At 39.7% G+C, this 22,965-nt stretch overlaps 1 protein-coding gene across 2 annotated transcripts in view; it reads left to right on the forward strand.

Moving 5' to 3' along the window:
• Positions 1–22,965, forward strand: part of ripor2 (RHO family interacting cell polarization regulator 2) — a 79,634-nt gene that overhangs the window by 13,038 nt on the left and 43,631 nt on the right. The window contains exon 1 of one of the 2 annotated variants that reach the window (XM_053334626.1): positions 8,400–8,663. The exons of the other annotated variant lie outside the window; for it this stretch is intronic. Within the exon in view, the coding sequence (XP_053190601.1) occupies positions 8,585–8,663 (79 nt within the window). The 5' untranslated portion in view covers positions 8,400–8,584. Of the gene's footprint in view, positions 1–8,399; positions 8,664–22,965 lie in introns of those variants that run through there. 2 annotated transcript variants of the gene reach the window in all.

The following is a 22,965-nucleotide window of genomic DNA, read 5'->3' on the forward strand; positions in this document are numbered from 1 at the left end:
CCCACAAACTCACAAACAAACTGTACCACCTTGGCCTGAACCCCACAATCAGTGACTGGCTCTTAGATTTCCTCACTGGCAAACCACAATCTGTCAGAGTTGAAAATCAAACTTCAAACACTGACGATGAACACTGGCACCCCACAAGGATTTGTCCTCAGGCCCATGCTCTCCATACTATTCACCTGTGACTGCGTCGCCTCAAAGTCATTGGTATGATCACTGAGGGTGATAAACAGCATACAGGAGAGAGGTATATCTGGTGACGTGGTGTGACAACAACAACAACCTCTCAACATAGATAAGACCAATGAGATGAGAGTGAACATGAGGAGGGAGAGGAGACCGCATCAACTGCTGAGGTGTAACATCACCCAGTTGGTCCAGAAAGCACAACAGCGGCTGTACTTTCTAAGGAGACAGACACAAGAGGAAATTCAGCATGTCACCAAGGATTCTCAGCAGCTTCTACTGTTGTATGATAGAGAGCATCATAAGTAGCTGCTTCACTCTGTGGTAAAGACTGCTGAGAAAATCCTCAGGGTGCCCCTACTATCTCTGCATCTACCACTGGAGAGTCCATAGAAGAGCCTGCAGCATCATCAAAGACTCCACCTACCCCCAATACAGGTTTTTCACAATTATGCAGGAGGGACAGGAATGTGAAATGCAGGACCTCTAGGCTGAGGGGCTGCTTTTATCCTCTGATCAATAGATCTAATCTACAGCCCATGACCCCACCCTAACCAATTCAATTCAATTACAATTTTATTTTATTCATACAGCACCAAATCACAACAGTTATCCCAGGGCACCTTTCACACAGACTCTTTATTTCACAATGACCCAACAATTCCTATGAGCAAGTAATTGGTGACAACGGCAAGGAAAAACTCCCCTTTAACAGGAAGAAACCTGGACCAGGACTGGGCTCCAGGTGAGCGGCCATCTGCTTTGACCAGTTGAGTTGAGAGAGAAAGAGGAAGGGGGAGAGGAGAGAGAGACACACAGAGGGTAATAATAGAAAGACTAAAAATAATAATAACAGGTGTAGGTGTCAAGCAGGACTACATCCGCAAGATGTCCACAACCATGACCTATGGAAGCTCGTGATCCAAAACCAAGCTGTCCACGACCATGATCCATAGGAACTTGTGAGATAAACCCACCTCACCATACAGGAAGCTTCACTCCGGCGCCCCACCATACACATACACCCACACCCATACACACATATGTTTTATGTTTATATGCTTTTTTGTATTATCAGACAGTGTGGTTTCATTTTTAGCATTACCAGAGGAGAAAAGGCTTTTCCTGTAGGATGGGGACTGACCTGTTTGTTTGACAAGTGTAACAATACCACAGATATTTAATGCTGGCTGGTGTTGCTGGAGTGTTAACTCCACTAACTTCAATAAAGAGCAGGACTGAGCGTTTCCGTACAATGAGAAATTACTACAAATACTAATACTAAACTACTACACAGTGGATGCATTAGTTAAGGTTTAGAAGCAAGTAAACACACTGTCCAATCCATTTCTTTCACTTTTGCTCACTCTTATTAGAACCCCATGCACACTCCTTCACCTTGTGAAGAAATGCCAAGCTTGACCGGCCTGCTGTGCCTAGTAATGGTTTTAAGCTACGACTGGGAGAGTTTATGCAATGGTCAAATAAACCTGAAAGAAATCCATCCTGTGAATATCTGAAATTAAAATTAAGAAGCACTTTGCAGTATCACTTGGGCTCATCCTCTTTGTTGCCTTGAGTACATCACTTTAAATTTGCTACTAAAGGTTACACAGACGGATTGATAAGGCCGCGGCCTGCTGAATCATTTGGTTGAGTGCTTCAGCTGCCTCTTATCTCTTCCCTTCAGGTGTACCCAGCAGCAGCAGGGCACAACATGGGAACTGCTGTCTCTTTGGTGCCAGTCTGCACAGCTGGCGTGCTGCAGCTGTATTGCTGCCATTGTCTGATGCCCTTGGTGCATTCTGGGACAGGGACAGAAAGGCAAAGAGTGAATGAGCGAGAGAAAAGGATACAATTGTGGAACAGAGAAAGACAAAATACAATAGAGACAGGGAGAGACAGGGAGAGAAAATACAAATTGGTGACAGCAGAGAAGGAGTTGTACTGTAGGCTTCACAGTGACAAGGAGGTGTCCGCTTGGATTATCCTTTAACATAATGCACCGCAGAGTCAGGACATACAACCATTTAAAGATGAAAAGATATCGATACTCTTACAGTAGGTATTTCTACCAGCTGTTCTCTTGCAGCTTTACTTTGTTCTCTTAAATAACATCATTTTGGCTGTTTTCTTTCATCTCACCATGCTTCTTCTTGCACACTAAACCAGACAAACAATCACAGGCTGTATGCTTATCTGGGTTTACATGGCTTTCCTGAATAGTGTGAGAGTAGATGCTGCTTAGAAGCTTTGAAGTGAAATACTAATTTGCAAGTTCATACATTCTGATGCAGTCTTGTTTGTACATGCACACAAATTCTCTGGTTAAATACGCCTGACTTGAGGTTCATATTCATGAGGTATTTGAATCAGCAGTTCACATTGATTTCACTCTGTTTTTATGCAGTAGCTCTCAGTTTCAGTCATCACACCCATTCTTAGGTCTGAGATTTGGATAAACAAGACAGCTTGTACCTTTGGTGTGATGATGACTGACTGTCCTGTACTATGCCAGCTTTTCGAAAAAGCCACTCTGTTCAGCTTAGAAATAGTTTTTCATTGTTAAGAAAATGCAAGAAAGTGAACCTGCATATCTACATGCACATTATGGTCATCCCCCATCAGACACATGAAGCCATAATGCACACACACACACACACACACACACACACACACACACACACAATAACTCACACACACGTGCACCTCGAATGAGTCAGAGAATGCCATGGCAAATTGGATTTACCACGCAATGCCCTCATTATTGTTACCAGGGTAACCAGGCACCCCTTCACAGTCATCCCATTTTGTCATCCTTTCTTAGAGTGAGAGAAAAAGAGGCGGAGGTCTGGGTGGAGGGAACAGGGCAGGAATGATATGAGAGCAGAGAAGATATCCAAAGAGGTCTCGTTTGCTACTAGCCATCATCCTTTCTGGCTCTCCCTTTCCTCATTGACACATTTGAATAAAGACTAGTTTCACTTATTTTCTGTGAGATTTACCCAAGAAGTTCTTGTATCCTCCTCCAAACAGAACATTATATTCCCCATCATGCTGGTCTGTCATGCTTTGGTGGAGAGGAAGTCACACTGACATCAACTTTTTATAGTTTTCCCATCTGTCTCCTCCTTTAACTTCCTCCCCACTCTGTGTTTGATATCTCTGAGAAGTCTGGGCCTGGGGTGGCATGCTGTTGCAGCATACACTTACTCAAGTTCCCTAAACTCGGAAATCCAGTTTCCACAGGATACTTTGTGAATTGGCTTTCTGTGTAGCAACAGTATCCTGTTGTGTGATGCAAGCTTTTTCCACTCTTCATTCAAATTGTAATTTCCATAGTTTCAGTGTTTCATTGATTGTTTCTTTATGTTCAATCATATCAAGTTCTGTCAATGTTTAAAGGGAAGTACTCGACATATAAGTTTAATTTGTGTAATTATATTTGAAAGTAGTGAGAGGAAATACTGAGAAATATTTAATCTAAACTACCAAAAAGCTTTGAAAAAAAGCTGAATCTGTTTTTTATTTTTAACATTTTTTGGTCTAAAAATGATCAGTCTATTATGTATCTAGCAAGTGTTTGTTTTTTTTTAACTGCAGAATTTAAACACCACCCAGTTTGCTCAACCCCCCCCCCCCCCCCCCCCCCAAATAAAAACAACAAGTGCATGAACCCAGTGACCTCACTGGTGGCTACAGCCATGGAGTGTAGTACATAACATGAATGACCCAAGTCTTGCTGTGGACACTTATCATTTTGGTGCATGATCTCATTGATAAGTTTGGTGCATGATATCAGTTGAGACACAAGCTAGTAAACATTTTTCTAAAACACGTGATTTCATATTAACTCTTTTGATGTTAAATCAGGGAAGGATTTACAAAAACATTTATGACCTGAAAATGTGCTTTATTAGTATTTGTATACTGAGATGCATTTTCTCAATAATCATGAAGAAGTTGACTTGATTGAACGCTTTTTGGACATTTCTTTATGCTACATGTTATGTTGTCTTCTAGCCAATCCAGAACAATACAATTTAGTTGTGAATGTTAAGATTTTTGATCTACTGTTCTCCAATGCAAAGACAGAATTAGACTACATGCGTTGCTGCTTCCATGCTAATAACTGATATTTAAGACCACAGTAACAGGCGGTGCATTGATGCATATTGTCAGGGCCAGAAGAGCGAGTGTGTAGGAGGCTGAAGCCGCCTATTCAGCCTCCTGGGATACTCATCATCTGGCCTGATTCAGATGCCAAAGAGCTCCATTGTTTGACCCTATTCAAACAACACTATTGTACGCAGCGGGTCTGATTGTGCTCCTCTTTGCTATGCCGGAGTAACAACTGTGTATGTGTGGTGTGAGTACTAATCTGTCTGTTTGTCTGAGCTGCGTTTCATTACCATTGTGTGTGAATGTTTGGTATTATTACATGAACGTTTGCCTGTTTGTGTGTGTGTGCGTGGCCAAGTGTGTTTGCATCCCAGCGGCATGCGTTTGCATTTCCCGAAGCAGGGGGTTTTCTCTTCTGGTGACAACAATGTACCCAGTCATTGAAATGCAGCAAGGCGAATGCACCCAGAACGTGACCCCGTTTTCTGGCATTGCTGCCAGTTAAGTAGCTAGCTCATGGCCAGAAGCTGCTTCTGAGAGGGGAAAAAAATTGTTGAAATGCAACTCTGGGTTTGATCTCAGATATGTTGTTCATATAAATCATGACAGTCACCAGAAAATGAAAACAGATGGGAGTGGGACGTATCTGCATCAGATAGTGTGTTTTGCTATGCATGTGTCAGTGTTGTGTATATTAGTGTGCTTTCTGTTTACTTGCCTGTACGACCAGTGACTCTCCTCTGTTGCATCATATGTCTGTAGGGTCAGAGCAGTAAGTCAAAGTGTAACTGCTGCCCGTGACTCCCCAGATTGAATTAAAAACATAGATTGTATAAAAGATGGAAGTAGCAAGGTGTGAGAGGGGTTTGCATTGGAGGTGGTTTGAAGCCCAGAAATGCTGCATTTGGTTGGCACCTTCTTTTAAGTTTTGAGCCAGGACCTTTAAAGTAATGAGTGCAGAGTGTTGCCTTTCATGCTCTAGAAAATTTGTAGCATTGCACTTTAAGGTACTTCCACATTGGCTTCAGTTGCCACTTGATGAAAATGCTTTAAATAACCCAAATTACCATCATTTAATTTGAAAGAACTCTAGTTGTTTTGTTTGGCAACTTAGTTTAACTTCAGTGTTTGGAAGTGGATCATGTGGTTCTTGTGAAAAAAAAACATTAGTCAAAGTTTACAGAGAGATTTGCTGAATTAAAGACACCTTTCAGGGCCATATTCTAAAGCAGCAATGTATTATCCATGTATCCTTTTACCACACTTAAATAGATCACACTGCATTTGTTTGCTTTGAGATTAATGTGTCAAACAGTGTATTTCACCACTTTCATGATTTTCCTGTTGATCAGGAAGTTTCTTTGTATTGTAACCACAAAGTTCCTTCTCTGAATTTAAGATGCACATACAGTGCTGTTTTCTGCCACTTCTCATTTTTGGGTTTGTCCAATTTGTGATCACTGTTTCTTTCCATAATGTCAGCAGGGTGTTTACTTGGCTGAAATGAAGTGTCCCACCCTGTTTTCTGTGTGAAACAGTGTCCAAACAACCTGCTGTGTATGTGTATGTGCTTGTGTGTTGGCATTAATGCTCCAACTAACAATATTTTCATAGTTGATTAACCTGCAGATTACTTTATTCAAACCCAAAGATTTTCATTTTACAATAACATAAAACATAGAAAAGTCTCACATTCTCACATGTGAGAATATGGAACCAGAAATTGGTTGGTTTCTGCATAATTAATGACTTAAATGTTTAATCACTTATTACTATTATTGTTAAATTACTTTTCTATCTATTCCTTAATCAAATAATACATTTATCATTTCAGCTCTAGTTTGCATAATTCTCCATCTTAATTATTTCATGCCAAGAGGCTCTTGCACCTTTTGTAGGATAAAATACATACAAGTACAATAAAATAAAAGTACAGATACTTGAATGTGTACACATCATAGCTATGCACACATGTTGTTACTGTTGTTCATGTGCACAAGTACCACTGTGTCTTGGTGCATTTTCAGCCTGAGCTCAGCATCTTCCAGCATAATTTATGCTGCAAAAAAACTATTTTCTGGACAGAATTTAACTATCTAGTAAAAGATAATTTAGTTTTGACAGCTTATAAAGAGTGGGTGTATTAGATTGTGGAGGCCAAAGCAGTTCAAAGCTTTAAATAAGCAGTTTTACTTCCAGTTTTAGACATTGTTAGTTTTGTTTCCTCCTTAGATATCAAACACATGCAAACACTATCTTTCCATCAATGAAACACCCTATTATTTCACACCTCAGAAAAAAAAATCTCATAGCTGTGAAAACATCACTGTAAACTCAACAAATTACACAAAACAACTTACAGTCCACTGCACATATTGTTCACATTCAGGACCTGCATCCCACATCCTGATGGATAATGTGTACCTGAATTGTCTGGACTAGCCTCAGTGAAAATGAGTTTGTCTCAGAGATCGTTCCCTCGAGCTTTGGTCTTAAAGGGAGGCGGCAGCAAGGGAGAGGAAGTCTGAAGGAAAAGTGATAATGAATTGACTTAAGGCCTAGTTTCTATTTTGGTTCGGAACTGGTTTGTCTAAATGGGGTGTGACTCAGAGAAACTGCACAAGGAAGACAGATGGAGGCATGGTGTGCAAAAGAGGAAGAAATTCTGTGTCCGGCTTCTTTTTTGACTTTTAAATTGAAGAATAAATTAAAGGGTCAAAAAGAGACAAGACTACATGTTAGTGGTAATTTGGGACTGGACATGAAATGCTTGACAGATACTGGTAAGGGGTCTCCCAGGGATGGTGCAAAACTCTTAAACTTAAAAAGCTTTTTGAAGACTTTTTCAAAGTCATGAATGCTGAAACCCTGCCCACAACTGGGTGGGAAGTTTGTTATTACAGAGTTTAGAGTTTTGGATACCCAGATGTACCAAAATGCATTAATGACCAACAAGGGCTAAAGCTGAGGTCATTCTACACCCTATATCTGCAGCATTGTTAAAACAGCATTTGTAGTTGCAGCTGTACTCTGAGTTTATCATATGGAAATGTTACCATTTTAACACACTCAAGAAGGTAAGATGGTAAATATGGTAAGATTAATAATTTTATCTGCCTGTACAGTGGGAAGGAAAATATTTTTTTCTGAAGCATCAAAAAGGTTTTTTTTTTAAAACTCAAATGGCAACTGTCTCTAAAACAAAAGATGGCAGCTGCATGTGATATTTTGTGTGACATAAAATGTAATCAATTGTTAATTTAATGGAACATTTATTTATGAACAAAACTTGCAACTAAGGAAACTGGTTAAAAATGTTCTCTGTTAAGCAGACTGAATCCAAATTAATACAAAAGTCCTCAGTGATAAGTGGCCCCAAATGTCTTCTGTTCATTTGTCTTGTTTTTATGCTTCAGATTTACAAACAGCCTTGCAGAATGTCTCAGTCTGTCAGAGCAGGTGAGTGTGTTTATTTAGTGCTTTGTGAGCCACACCATGGAGACTTTAGCCAGCAGCAGACGACACCAGATGTTATCAGTGTCGCTGAAGCCCCCTCGAAGTGGGCCAAGTGAAAAAATAGAGGGAGCAATCAGTGTGGTCCCATGATTCCCAGTGAGCTGTGAAGGAATGACAAGTATAGAGCCAGCATGATATCTCACACGCCGTGCCACATACACACAAACACACATACACACACTTTTTCACACCCTTTTTTACATGTCACTGCTGGCTCACAATACAGAAGCTAAATATTCCTGATAATCACCAGCCACTTGAGCTGACTCACTGTGGAGAGCCATCCTGTGCATATGGACACACACACATACATGCAGACACACATGCATACACCACTGACGCTCCCCGTACAGTACACACACATGCGCACACTTACTCATACAAGTACTCTCCAAGCTGCACACTCTCACTTCAGCTTTGCACAGGATGTTATGAAATCAGCACTGTTGCTGAAACTTGGTGAAGGTCGCTGGGAGTTCTCTCTCTTACCCACACCCACACACACACACACACAGTCACCTGGCACTTACACACACATACACACACACACACACCTTCGAGGAGGGAGCTGAAGCTCGGCTCAGTCCCAGTCCCTCTCCTACTCAAGCAAGTAGCCTGCCGGTGATTGGACTGTCGCCTGAAGCGAAGAGGCCAAGCCGGAGTTGATTCAATTTTACAGCCCAGTCACTCTCTCTGAAGCTCCGATTAGTCAGCCGAGGGAGCCAAGAAGGGGGAGAGAAGAAGAAGGATAGTGATGGCTATGACCGACATTGCAGAGGATGACCTGGATGAGATGATGCGTGAAGAAGCAGAGGATGTCTTCTATGATGACGGTAGGCATGCCAGGGGTCAGTTGTAAAGTATGAAAGCAGGCGGGGGGTGTACAGGTGGGTCAAGCCAGCTGCTTGAGGATTACAAGGTCAGACTGGTTGGTTTGTGATTTGTGGTTGTATTCAGGGTTAAAGAGAGGGTAAAAGTGTTGCTTGCAGAGTGGCCCAGAGAGACTTTTTCAGCTGTGCAGGTGGGGTTTCTTGTGGCATGGTTGAGTAGGCTCTGATATCAGACACTGATGCTGAAAAATCCTCACCAAAAATTGCAGCAGAGATTAAGTTTGTCATTACTGTAGTTGAAGTCACGTGCACCTGCTTAGTGTAAGGAATCTTTCAGTAATGAGAACTCCAGCTCCTCTTTCCAGGAGCTGTGTGCAGAGTTTGTATATCGATTTTCAACTTTTACCCTTTTTAGAGAGCTGAGTGGAGCCGTGCCCTATGCAGTGTGGGCGGGTGTCGTTGTATAACAGGCAGATGTTTTTAACCAGGCATTATGCACCAAGAGAAAATCTTCCTGGCATGTACTTTTTGTGAGTGTTTGTTATTCTGAAACCAGCTGTAATCATAACCTAAGGTCAGCTGGATCCTGGAAGAGTGATGAGCAGAATTATACAGCAAGACCTGACTGATGATTATTCATAGATAGAAGAAAAGATGGCAAATGCTGTCCGGTTGTGTAATAAATGGATACTGTGTATTTTGAGCAGCCATTGTTAAATCTCTGACCGGGATTGAAGCAGATGATTATAAATAATGGTAGCTCAGAAACTGTCTCTGCACTTAATGTAATGCTCTGTGTACACTGTGTGTGTCATATGATGCACGCTGCGTTTAAAGCTCCCTCAACTTAACTCTGGTAAAATCCATCCCCTCCCCCCATTTGAAATGCATGCACACAAGTGGCAAAATGGCCATTTACACTAATCTTTAACCAATTTCACAGTTTTCTCCTGAGTGTGAATTGTTCTTTTCAAATTTATAAATACTCCCCTCAACACGCACAAGCGCTCTGTTATGTAGACTTTGTAAACTCTTATTTTGCTCATCACAAAGTATACTGTTTTAATGTTTAACTGGCTTTGTACACATTAGCACCAAGGTATTTTATATATTTGAAGATATATTTAAGCTGCATGCAGGCTTTAAATGCTCTGCAGCAGATCTACTGATGACAAATAGAGAGTGAGCAGGTTGATATCCCTAGATATTGCATCATTTGGTGTGTAATGTATGTTAATGCCTCCACTGACCCACTTCTGACTGCAAAACACCGTTGGTAATGTGACGTTCTCTTTGAACAACATCGCCAGGAGGTACAAGGCAGCCAGATGACTCTCTGCAACAAAACCAGCCAATCACTGCGCACAGATTCATGTGGAGGTTGGCCAGCAGACATCAGTGTGTTTATTCATAGACACAGTTGAAGGTTGCAGAATATGGATCACTTATATTTTTCTGTTCTAATTAGCTGTTTGGATTTGAGATGGAAATTACTCTGTGTGTTTTGTGTTGAATGCAGATTTGCTACTACTGGCCTATTTTCTTTCTAAATCATTAGTTTGATCATTAGCACTGGTTTTGCAAATCTTTGAGCTTTTCTACCCACAAAATTGTATTTCATGTTGAATGTATTCAGTGTGCAGTATGAAATGTGTGACTGTGTAACTGTATAATGCACTGGTTCCCAACCACAAGCAGCCACAAGCTGTGTCTAAGGTGTCATTAATACTGGGGTAGAAAATGCACAAACTAATCATTTTTTGTAGATTTTTGTATCATTTTAAATCTTCTGGCCTTAAAAATGTATTTGAATGAAATCACATGCAAAGTGAAAATCACTTTCATACATATCTCATCGATTTGAAACTTGTGACGAGAGGTAAAGGCTTTGTGAGGCTGTGGTGCCCCCAGCTAGGATCCTAACATGCTGCTGTATAGCAGATATTAAGTTTGGCATGTTTACTTTCTTATTTTAGAAGTCAACTAAATATTTTGTGGCAATCCATCCAGTAGTTGCAGAGATATTTTAGTCTGGACCAAAGTGGAGGACTGGCAGACTGGCTGGTTGACATTGTCATTCCTATAGAGACCTGCTGTTAGTGTGGCTACAAAGGTTGGGAAAGACTAGTATTGTGGTAGTGGTGAGACAATGTAAAAATATACAATAAAATAGTAAGTATAAAGATAAAGGTACAGGGCCATGAAGCCAGTGACAGACATCACACCTTGTAGTAGCACAACTACTATATCCTCACTCCCAGGGATGATTGGTTGCAGTGGCCCAATTGTTGAAAAATGCGTGGCTAAAGTGCTCTCTTGGGAGCCAAAACGCATGCCTAGGTGCCCTCCTGGTTGGCAAAACACACTAAACTGCCCTCTTGGGTGGCAAAAACGTGTGCTAAGGTGTCCTCCTGGTTGGAGAAACACACTAAACTGCCCTCTTGGGAGCCAAAACATGTGCTAAAGTGCCCTCTTCAGTGGCGAGAACGCGCTGTATGTGCCCTTTTTTTCTTTTCACCCCTGCCCTTCAGAAAGTCTGTGCACGCCACTGATAGGTTGTATATGGTTTGGTTAGTTTTTCATTATTTCTTCTTTTCTTCTGCTTGGATTGTGGCTAAAGGAGCTCTACTTTCAGCCTGGCAGCAGACACACACACACACACACACACACACACACACACACACACACACACACACACACTGCAGATACAGAGCTGCATACTTTCTCCCTCCTCTATGAATTAACAAAAAGCCTCAGCAAGCTATACTAAGTAGGAACAATGTGTTTTAGCTTCAATCTCCTTTGACATTTAAATAATGAAACAAGCCTCTCTACAATCCAACTCCTGAACTAATTTCTTTGGCAAATTGCTCACAGCAAAATCTAACATTTATCCAGAATAACTGCTGCTAATTTTTTGTAAATCAACCAAAAAAAGTGTTCAAAATTCAATGCTGTCGCTTCCCAAATGCAATCATCTCTATTGTATTGGAGTGGAGGATGCAGAAATCTCAGTGACAGATTTCTCAAAACCTAAGCACATAAAACAAAAGTTATTTTCATGGCTAGATGTAAAAGAAGATATATATACTTATTGTAATATGTATAAACCTACCTATTTTGGCTTTGAAGGCCTCCTGGCTGCCACCACAGTTGTTGCAGATCATTGCATTTAGATAAAAACTTTGGATTAGTTTCTCAGATACAACAACAGCAGCTTTGTCCTTAATTTGACTAGCAGAGTCGTCTCAGGGAAATGTCAAAATCACAAAAATGATCAGTCACAGAAAGGAGCTACAGGGTTTACACATCGGCAGTGAGACATTACCTACCGGCACCAATAACTGTATTCATTTGCATGTAATTACAAAGTAAAACAGTGTATCATTAAACACTGATGCTCCATTTAAAAAAGCAGCTATAAATAACTGTCACACATGCAACTTGGAGCATTTGATGCTTTGTGATGATGGGACAGTGCTGAAAATACAGTCTCCCCACGATCACCCTTTAGCCTCTCTGCATGAAAACCCACCTGACCTGAACGGTTCAATTCAGAGCTCACAGAAAACTACAGTCTGAGCACTTGAGCGGTTTTACACACATCTTATCGCAAACACAACTCTGCTTTCTTCCCTTATTATCACAGTTTACCCACACACATACATTGCCCGGCCGCTTTCTTGAAACATTTCTCAGAGAAAAAAGGGCTACACCAAATGAAAGAAAAAGATATCAGTAAAAGTGCACAGCAGCCTCATTGAGCCTAAAATAAACACAATGGCTTCTTTAACTACTGCTTCCTCCTTATGAGTAATTCAAAGGGTCTGATTTTGCTTTGCTGGTCTACTCATGTGGCTCTCACCAGAATAGTCAACAGTCTGAAAAAGCAAAGTACAAGTGAGTAGTGTGTCCCAAAGGAGAGTCACAGTAGTAGAACTTTAATGACAGTAAAAATATAGTTGGGTTTGAGATCGATGGTGCTGTGATTGGAATGGAGGGTCCGTGTTTGGTGTCTAAATAAACCAGTGTTTGACTAACTGGGTCAGGTCAGAAAGCATGAAGAGCTGCTTTCAATCTGAAGTGAGGAGCTCCTGGAAATGCTTTGATTAGTAATACTGTGTTAGGTTTGGCTTTCAGGAGACTCTGTGCCTCCCTGAATCATACATGAAGTTCAGGAAACAAAAAAGAAAGTAACTTGTCCTTCCATTTTCCAGTCTTGAGAGTTTTGTAGGTGTGTTGAATGTTTGTGCTTTGTAGTTTTACATACTCAACTGAACTACATCTCTCTCATCTAAAACAGTTAGCTTGGTTCTGGAAAAGTTGATCTGATCTGACGCAGGAATGTTTTGTGTTGTTCCTTGTGCAATAGGATATGTTTCCACTCCTCCCTTGACTACCAATTACATGACAAAACCACTAATTGCTGGGCTCAACAGCTATTGTTTGTTTGTTTTGTTTTTAGTCGGGTTCTTGAAACCTCCTTCTGGCACAATGACATGTCAATCACTACAATTTTATTGGAGTTTCCCATCAAGCCGATGTCCCTTCACAGATTTGGAGTTTTAAAATGACTTAGATGAGTTTTAGATGCACAATTAAATACAGAAGGGATGTCTTCATGTTTGTAATGGTATAAAGGGATCTGAGGCTTTAATGTCACCTGTGCTCTTTAAGCTTTTGCCCCAGACTTTGCCAAAGGGCTTTTCTTTAATCTTCTCAGCTGAACAACACCTGTGATTTAAGAGGTGAACAAATAAACCAGAGTATGTAAAGGCATGACATAACATGCAGGCTTATTTTAAGAGAGGCAGGCATGTCACAAACACAAAATGTAGGCCTCACTTATACACTGCAACAAGAACTTATGTCTTCTCAACTCACAACAGGAGTGAAAGTAGAAGAGCAGCATTCCTCTTGTAATCTAAGAAACATGAGCACAGACACAAACATGTATCACTGAGCCACATTTTACCTGAAAAGTTGGTTTTGTCAGCCTCTGGCTAATAGCTATCAAGCTCTTTGTTTACAAAATGTAAATAGACTATGATTTTGTGAGGGGTTTTTAAGCAGGGTTACCCAAATACACCACATTGGGCCAGATGCAAGAATATGTTCGTATTTTTCATCTTAAATCTGTTAGAATAGTAAATCAACATGAATGACACCCCCAAAATACCATATACGGTCAGACGACCGGCAGGATGTGGAGAAGCTCCATTCATGAAAATGGTACTAAAGACTAAGAATAAGAACTTTACGAGCTCTCAGACTGAGGTCCCGCTCTCAGAAATAGATCAACAGAAACACATATTATTATTTAGTGTGTAAGTTGTGGAATTAAAGGTCCTCAGAAAGACAAAGAATGAGGAAAAATGACCCGTGCTGTGAACGCTGTCTCAGCTGTTGTGTGCACTGTCACAGAAATAAAAACAAAAATGACTGAACATGAATTATGCCAGGGGATGTCATCAGCCATTGAGTTAAACTATTACTTTGATAAGCAATATTTCAATCAAATGAATAAAAGTTATTAATAATTAGTCAGTTGATGTTGTGGAAAAGTAACTGTGGAAAAGTATCTGTGGACAAGTCATGGACAAGAATGCGGCAAATCCTCGTAAATCACTCGTCCGCATGGTTTAAGAACGAATCTGTGCGTACGAGTGGTTCTTGCATCTGGCCCATTGTGTATAGAGTTAAAAGTGAAAAATGATGGCAAGCACGTTAGCCAAGCTACTTTATTTAAAAAAAACTGTAGTTAGGCCATAGTCATAGACCTACCTGGCATTTACTGCTTGGTGACCAGGATCATTTAAACTACTTTAACATAACAGAAAGCTTAAAAGTTTCACTTAATGTTAGCTAACTAATTGGCTATAGCTACAGCTTTAACCGACTATTAGCAGACTGGAATTGATCATGTTGGGGCATAACTATCACTATATGTATCTAATCTCTATATAATCACGAGTACATTACTATTAAATCACAATTTGAGCTCTGAGAAGATCTCATTACATTATCAGGCTGATGACATGAAATCTATCTCATTTCTACAGTACTAGCTTTCAGCTCTTGCCCAGAGGGTGAACCATGGGGCACCCCCACCCCCCACATACACACTCACAGACACATACTGTACATTCAGCATGATATACAGGGCTCACAGTAAAGACTGCAAGACTAGAAGCCAGGTCAGATTTCACAGATCCATTTCTCTCTCAGTCTCTTGTCTGTACTTGCCTTGTGTGGCAAACCCCAGGGAACTGTCTCCTCCTCCTCTGAGCTGATGTGCACTCCAAAGCTCAGGATCACAGTGAGCTGAGTACTGCTTCACTGTAAACCTGGGAGGGATGTCATTTATCTGTAATGTTTTATAATGATGAAAATATCAACAATGTTCTTATGATAATATTTTCTACATTTTTTTGGGACATATCTTTTCCCATGGTTTGCAGAAACATGAAGCTGCAGCTACACCAGCTGTTTCTAAGGTTAACCATAAAATAATTAAAAAACCTACCAACATTTGGTCCCCTAAAACTGCCATTTAGTAAGTTATGTTACAGTGACTTTACATATTTAATTGCTGTTAATTGTACAACATTATGTTGTTATTATTCTTGCAAACATGACTAAGGTCTGAACTTATGACATTAAATAGTGCTACCAGACTTAGTAAATCACCAGTTTGAAACCAACAAATAGTTATAAGAACTTTGGAAAGACAGTTCACCCAAACTTAATAATACATTTACAAAAATAATCAATTAATATAAATGTCTTTTTTCATGTATATAAATTGTGGTCAAGCAGTATTACATAGCAACATTTTACTAAACCCTATATGACTTGTTAAAGCCTGTCAACTATAAAACTCAATTTAACAAAAACAATAATTCGAGAAACTGTTGTTCTGTCTTGTGCTGACAAATAGTTTAGAGAGTTTAGAGTCCAGATGAAACAGCATTTCAAGAGTATCTAATTCTGTATCCTGACATATTTCCAAGTGAAACAGGATGTACAGCCGGGACATAATGGTTTGTTGTGTGCGACTAAAAGTTGAAGATGTATAAATGGATGGATGTCATGATATCACAGGAAGGAATTAGCCAGTTCGAGCCTTGTTTTACAGGAAGAAAATATGATTGAATTTTGATATAAGAATACAAAGAAATTAATTTTTTGTGTCATATATTATTAAATAGGTGCACAACATGACCCTTTCACATTCCATCCCTTTGATGTGAAAGGGTTATAAGGCATTTTTCATCTCATTTCATTTCATTTTAAAGAACACATCAACACACTGTGCAATCCTAGAGAAAATTCTTGTATTTCCGATTATGACTTAATGTTTTTCATTGGTATTCAGCTGCAATTGAATTTGATGCAGTGATTACAGCAAACTTAATGAAGTCTCACTGCAGCTCAGCAGTGATTTCCGCAGTCGAGGTTTAGCCTGGAAATAATTCAGTCAGTGTTTATTGCTGTCCTGTCAACTTAAGGTCAACTTTTATGTGACGCAAATGTACCCAGTGGCGTTGGCGTCAGTGGTGTTGATGTAATTTTGTTGGTGATGCTGTGATTGGGTTGAAGAGTCAGAGCTGCAGTGGACATATAGAACAGGAGAAGCGGGTTGAGAGCCAAAGAGGTCACTCCTAGAGATTGGAGAATGATCTAAAATGGATTTGATCTAGTTGCCCCACTATAAAAATCGCACACACATGCTCTGACCCACTCCTCTGCAACCTTATACACACATAAGCATTGTCTGTGGTCCTCAACATTAACACACTGACAGCCCACCCACACATACACCTCCACTGTCTGGCCACAGATGTCGACACTGTCCATGGCCATTCAGCGCACAGACTAACATGACAGTAGTGTAGTTTGTGCATCAGTGACTGCTCTGTGTTGGGAATCGCTCTGACCTGAGGGGACCTGCTGTAGCTGGCATATTACTGCTTTGCATCTCCTTCTTCCTACTGCTGACAGTTGGCTCCACTGACCTACTTGACCAGAATATTTCAGAATTCTACTATTATTTCCTGCAATTTACACCAAGAGAGTATGGAAAGAATAAGAGTGAATATTATAGGAGAGGAAAGCACTCTTTGCATTGTGGGACTTAAAGTGAATTTTTAACGGTGCAACATGCAGTAAGCCAGATGATGCAAGAGGAGAAATCTTTCTTCATTTTTTTTAATGCAGACATGTCTTAGCCATAAGTCTAAACTTGTCTCATTTTTTTGGTAACAGATGTTTACATGTGGCGTATATCTAAGATGGTATTTTTCACTGTACTGCTAACCTTTCCTTTACAGTTCCCATGTGGTTACCATGACAATCTGTGCTGTGGGCAACCCTGGGCGTGCGAGGTTTACACTTAGTGGTTTGGAGCCTCTCTCACAGTGAGGTAACCCTGTTTAAAACATGAAAGGTAAAAGACCACCCATGGCTCTTCATAGAGGGGTCAAGTTTTTCCAAATATTTTACAGCTATAGTACAGTTGTATATTTAGACATTGTGTTTGGTGCTAGTCTTTTTGACGTATCTGACAGTGAAATGCTTTGGAAGAATCTAATGAAGAAGCTAAAGCTGCATTCATTGATTTTTGTGTGTGGATGGCAAGGGGAAAAGATGAAAACACAACATATTATAATCATTATCAATTTGTTATGTCATACTTGTTACCAGATTGTTGCCTGTTTACACATCCAGCAGATACAACTCTGATTTAGTTTTCACCAACTCCTGAGGAAGTCTTATCTTTTTCTTTATCAGCTACCTGCTGACTTTTTTCTGGTGAAAACATTTGCTGGAGTTTGAACCAAAATCAGTAAGCTGAAAGAAGCTATAAAGCTCAGTACAGCAGCATGAGGCTACAGTGTTGTCTGATAATACTCTGTGGGTTTGTCACAAGCCCCCAGGAACAGCACTGGGCTCTGAAGCTAGTTTGACATAGTGGCCAAACCATATAATTACAACTTCTGTGTCCGTCACGTAATGCACACTGGCCCAAAAAGACTTCCCATAGACTTGACTTGAAAGAGAGTCCTGTAAATTGTCACAACCCTGCAAATGACTTGATTCACTCTAAGAATTTGATCCATTTGGTCAACATTTGTAGTCTTAAAGTCTTTAAAGTCCAGAAGAGCTAAAGCTCAAATTAAGGCTAAACTGGATGTTAGCAAGCTTGGCTGGTGGAAGTTTCTGGCACAGCTGCTCTATGGGCCACATGATCCCAGAAGTAATGTAAGTAATTTTATACCTGGAGGTCTAACTTTTTTGGCCTCATGCACCACTGAGCAACTTTCACAGGAATGAATGGAGCCTTGCCTCCAAGTCTATATCCAGTTCTATTTATACATCCATGGTTTGTCACTATGGGAAACCCCTTTCACCGTACATTTGATGAGCCAATGTTGATTTAGAACATATTAGCCAGAAATAGTTTTAGCAGTAATTAAATAAGCAATCATCCAAATATCACAAGTCATATTATATATCCTTACTTTGTGACATTACTGTACATAGCAGCTGGTGAGATTATATTGTTAATGCACACCTGCAGTGTGAAGGTCTGTACTGTGCCTCCACGCTGCTAGGGAGAGACTTTGACAGAGACTACTGTACGACAAACAACCTGTCATTACAGACCAAAGCAGCTACAGCATGGTGTCGCGCCACAGGGAAGTTCAGGCTGTAATTTTTTCACCTCTGCACATCTGACTCAGAGAGACAAACAGAACAATATGCAAATGTGAATAGATGTATAGAAGCTTTTAATGTGTTTGTTAGGTTCCAATATGGTAAACCCACCTGTGCATTCAGATCACAGACTGTATCATTAAATATGTATGTATAGTTGTTTCTTTGAGTGCCTGTGATGTAAACAGAAACTTGACAATGTCAGAATTTCATTTGGATTCAAGTTCGGCATTTACAACTGAGAAAGTCCAACAATAGTAGTCTGAGGAAAGGTGTCACTCAGCATTTTCCTCTGATATTTTAGTGCCACACAGTCTCACTCTGACACACACACACACACACACACACATATACACCATCAGCTGTGCCTGTTCATCCCTTAGCCTTGACCTTCCTGCCCTCTCTGTCACATGGCTTCTCTGACTATCTCTCATCCTGGTTTTAACGGTTAGAAGTTAGAAGCTGGTGGTGGTGGTGGAGATGAAGAAAATGTGAAACACAACAGAGGAAGAAAAGCAGCATGGATAAATGCTTAACTGAATGAAACAAAGGAGCATTGGGGGCAAATAGTGTGACAGAAGGTGCCTCAATGCCACGCTACATGTGGAGAAGGAGATTGGTTTTGGTGACAAACAGCAGTCGAGGCTGGTATGAAAGGAAAGGAGCTCCATTCCTGGGAGGTCAGTGGGAGTTGTTCCAGTCATAGTTTCTGTGTTTGAATATCTGTGCATTCATTCAGGCAGATATCTTTCTAGACACTGTACATATAAACCCAATGACATTCTAGGACTGTAACTCATGAGCATTTTATTAATAATTTATCTGCTAAAAATGTCCCTTTTAATTTCCAACAGTTCAACATGGTGTATTGAAATTTCTTGTTTTAAGCATCTCTCAATATAAAACCCAAATTTATTAAACTTAAACATTTGACATCATCACATTTAAGAAGCCAGAACCAATTTGCCATTTTTGCAGAGAGTTAATCAATTCTCAGCTTCAACATTTCAATTGAGTTTTACATTTAATTAAGTATATATAAGTATATGTATTAAGTATATATAAAAGAAAGCAGAGACATTCATTATCAGGGTTGTTTGGTGAAATTGTCACTTTTTTAAATAAATAGTCTCAGGAAATGAAGGGGGAAATTATCACTGCACCATGTTGTCATTCAGAGATAGTGAAGTCACAGGTGCTTTATGATGAGAGAGAGGTTTGATAAATAATCTATGGCTCTTTTTTCTTTCATTGAGGTTACATTTTGTTTTTAATTAGTTAAAACTGTTCTTAATTTCTGATTGATATTTTAGTTACAATAAGAAACTCAATTTTCTTACATCTATTGCTGTTATATAACACTGTAACATAATATCAGGTCTTTGGTTTCATGTTGTTTCTAAATGTATTTTTTTGTGTGTTTTTTCTTTGAACGAAATGTTTCAATAAGAAAGATAAACAATACAGATCTGACATTGAAGGTATGATTTGGACTTAGGGTAAGTGTATTAAAGTGTTTCTTTGCACATTACAGTAAATTGCACATGAGCAGAAGCAAAACAACTAAAATGCCTCACAAGAAAATTCTTTGGAAGATTAGAGCCGACGATGCAGATTAACCCGACATTAAATTACCTGTTGCTTTGATTCTGATTGACAGCCTCTATAAATAGCTGGTTATATATCTGTGTGCATGTGTGGTTGTGTGTGTGTGGTTGTATGGTGTGTATGGTCTTCTCTTTGTGGGTGTGTGTGCAGGCAGTGCATGTGTATGCGTGTGTGTGTGTGTGTGCATGCTGGTTCTCCAGTAAATATAGCTGCTAGTCAGGGGCTGTTGATGACAGCCATAATTACAGACTGAGCTGTTCAGCAGCTGAGAGTCTAGGTGGAAGAGAGAGGTGTGCGCACATTAGTGTTTGCGTGTTAGTGCTAGCTGAGAGGTTTATGGAAACACTACAGAGTTCTCTGAATTTGTTCTAACCCAGGGGTTTTATGAGAAAATGTACAGAGGAAAGTGATAGGCAGGTTTAATGTGGTTTCACATTTTGTTGAAATGTAAGTTTGACGCTAAAACTAATATTTGACTACCTAAAAAACATTTAACAGTCATAGTGTGCAAGGAAGGTGGACTTGGCTAGAAAAGGACTGGTATGGGGTCAGTTTGGGTGAGTTGTGTGACTGAGTATTTTTGGCAGCCTCAGGTGGGGAAGCTCACTGACAGCAGAACATGCAGAGCTGCTGCTGCTGCTGCTAAATCTTTGAACTTTAAGGGTCTGTGAAGAAACCTTCAAAAGTAGGATCTCTTTGCCTTTAAAACCCTGTCTGTCTTTAATGCTCTTTTCTTTTGCTCTGTTTCTCTCTTTCTTTACTTGAGAAGAAACTTCTCAGACTTCTTTCTTCTTTACTCTTTCATCATAAACTTCCGCTTAACTCTTTCCATCCTTGTCACTACTTTATATCCTCAACACCACGGCTGAATCGCCATCAATCCAGTTGCTGCACATCTACTTCAGTGAATGGAGTTTCCTCAGTTGATATCGTGTATAGAGCTTCTTCCACCATCTATTCTTCTACCAATTGTATCAACAACAGCTTTGTTCTTACACTGAAGCCATCAATGCCCATTTATGTAGTTTTGATTTCCTTTGACGGCCTTTTGTCATCAATGCCTAACCAGCAATGTTCTGAAGACAGCCTTATTATTTTTGGGAAGATATGATAATCCTCCTCATAGCATTTTGTCAACAAATAAGGTTACAACTATTGCATTACCCATAAAATGTCAAACAAACTAACAAACTAAAAACTACCAATCAAAATGTCAAAGGTGGTGTCTTCAAATGATATTCAGTTTACTATCATGTACTGTATGACATATAAAAGCTTCAAATCCTCATAGGAGAGAAACAGAAACCAGCACAATATTTGGCATTTTTCCTTTAAAAAAAAAAGAGTAAAACAATAGGTATACTAATTCATTTTCTGTCAATCGACTATGATTAATTGATTAGTTGTTGCAGCGCTAGCTACAAAGTCAATTTACTTGCCAAAGCCACAGTCAAACCAAGAATCAGGATCAGAGGTGACGGCATGAAAATCACAGAACCTTCCCTCTAAGATTAATCATATCAAAGTGTCATTATGAAATCCTTTCCTCTACTAATACCAAACTGATGGATTAAAAGGGACAAGCCATTTTCTGCTCCCTTTCCTTCTTGGAAGGGCGAGCTGAATTGGATTTGTATGGACTCAGCGGAACAGCATATCCACTTATGGAGGGCAATTACGCTGGCAGGAGCACTTCAAGACGAGTCACTCTTTATAATACCAAGTCATCCTGCAGAAATGGATTTTCCCGCTGCCCTCAAATAGCAGCACCTGTGTGTTTCATGCTGTTTGTAGCTCCTAAAGATGGAGGTGTTTGTTTTTTTCATGGTTTCTTTCCATGTAATTTGATTTGTTTGTCGCTCGCTGTCCAGGGAAAAACATTCGTAGTAAACCCAGTTGAGGCAATGTAATTTTGAAAAAGTCCCTGTTGTTAAGCTCTGTAATCACAGATAATCATGCCATCATTTTCCCAACCTGTCAATACATTTACTAGGACAAGTGAAACTTTCTTGTGCCCTGTTAAAATGCTTGCAGAATGATGCTGGTTGTACTGTCCCTCAACAAAAGTTGGGTTTATTGTGAGAGCGAACATGGAAAGTCTACGTTTAAAGCATCAGCCGTTGTCCAGAGCACAAAGGCAAAGAGAAATGTTAGCGACAGTTCATGAGGTGACAGCTGGTTCAATCTAGTGCTCAGACGTGGATTCAGCCTGCAGGCAAGGCTGGTGTGCAAGTAGAGCAGGGAAGGACGAACTAACGCCTGTGGCAATACAATATATATACAGTATATGTGTGTGTGTGCAGTCTTGTTAAAGAGACAGAGGTCATGTCCTCAGTACTTTGGCTCCAGGGGGTTTGAGTTGTCTGAAGTAGTTTACATTCTGTAATCAGCACATTTAACATTTTAGATGTCCTCTCAAGTCTTTAATTTCAGGGTTTTTTTTGACTCATAGAAATTGGCACAAACATTATACAACTGATTAACATGTGAATGTGAGATAAGTAAAACAAATAAATTTGACCAATTTTAGGGCAAGATAAAATTGGATTATTTCAAAATCATGGTTGATTTAGGCTAAGGCTGATTTAGGCTATTAAGTCAGGTGATACATTTTGTCATTTATACACCTCTCACCCTCTGTAAATTATGTACTTCCATTAAACATTGCAAACAGTAAACTTTACATGGCAGCTTCATTTTATGCCCAGAAATCCTGAACTATGGTTTATGCATAGTATAGTATATATGTAGAGTTAATCACTCTAATTAAACACACCTTTATTTATGAATATGAATCACGTGAGCATGATATGAAGATGTTAAAAATGGATTTCGACACATTACCCTTCTATAAGATGAAGTAATAATACAGGAAACATCTTCATCAATATTGTACTTTACTGGTGAAAATACCAGAATAAATTGGCACCACAATTAATCAAAATATTCTAATCTGACAAAAAATGGAAAGTAATCC

The sequence above is a fragment of the Scomber japonicus genome, chromosome 15, assembly GCF_027409825.1.
Source record: "Scomber japonicus isolate fScoJap1 chromosome 15, fScoJap1.pri, whole genome shotgun sequence".
NCBI lineage: Eukaryota > Metazoa > Chordata > Actinopteri > Scombriformes > Scombridae > Scomber > Scomber japonicus.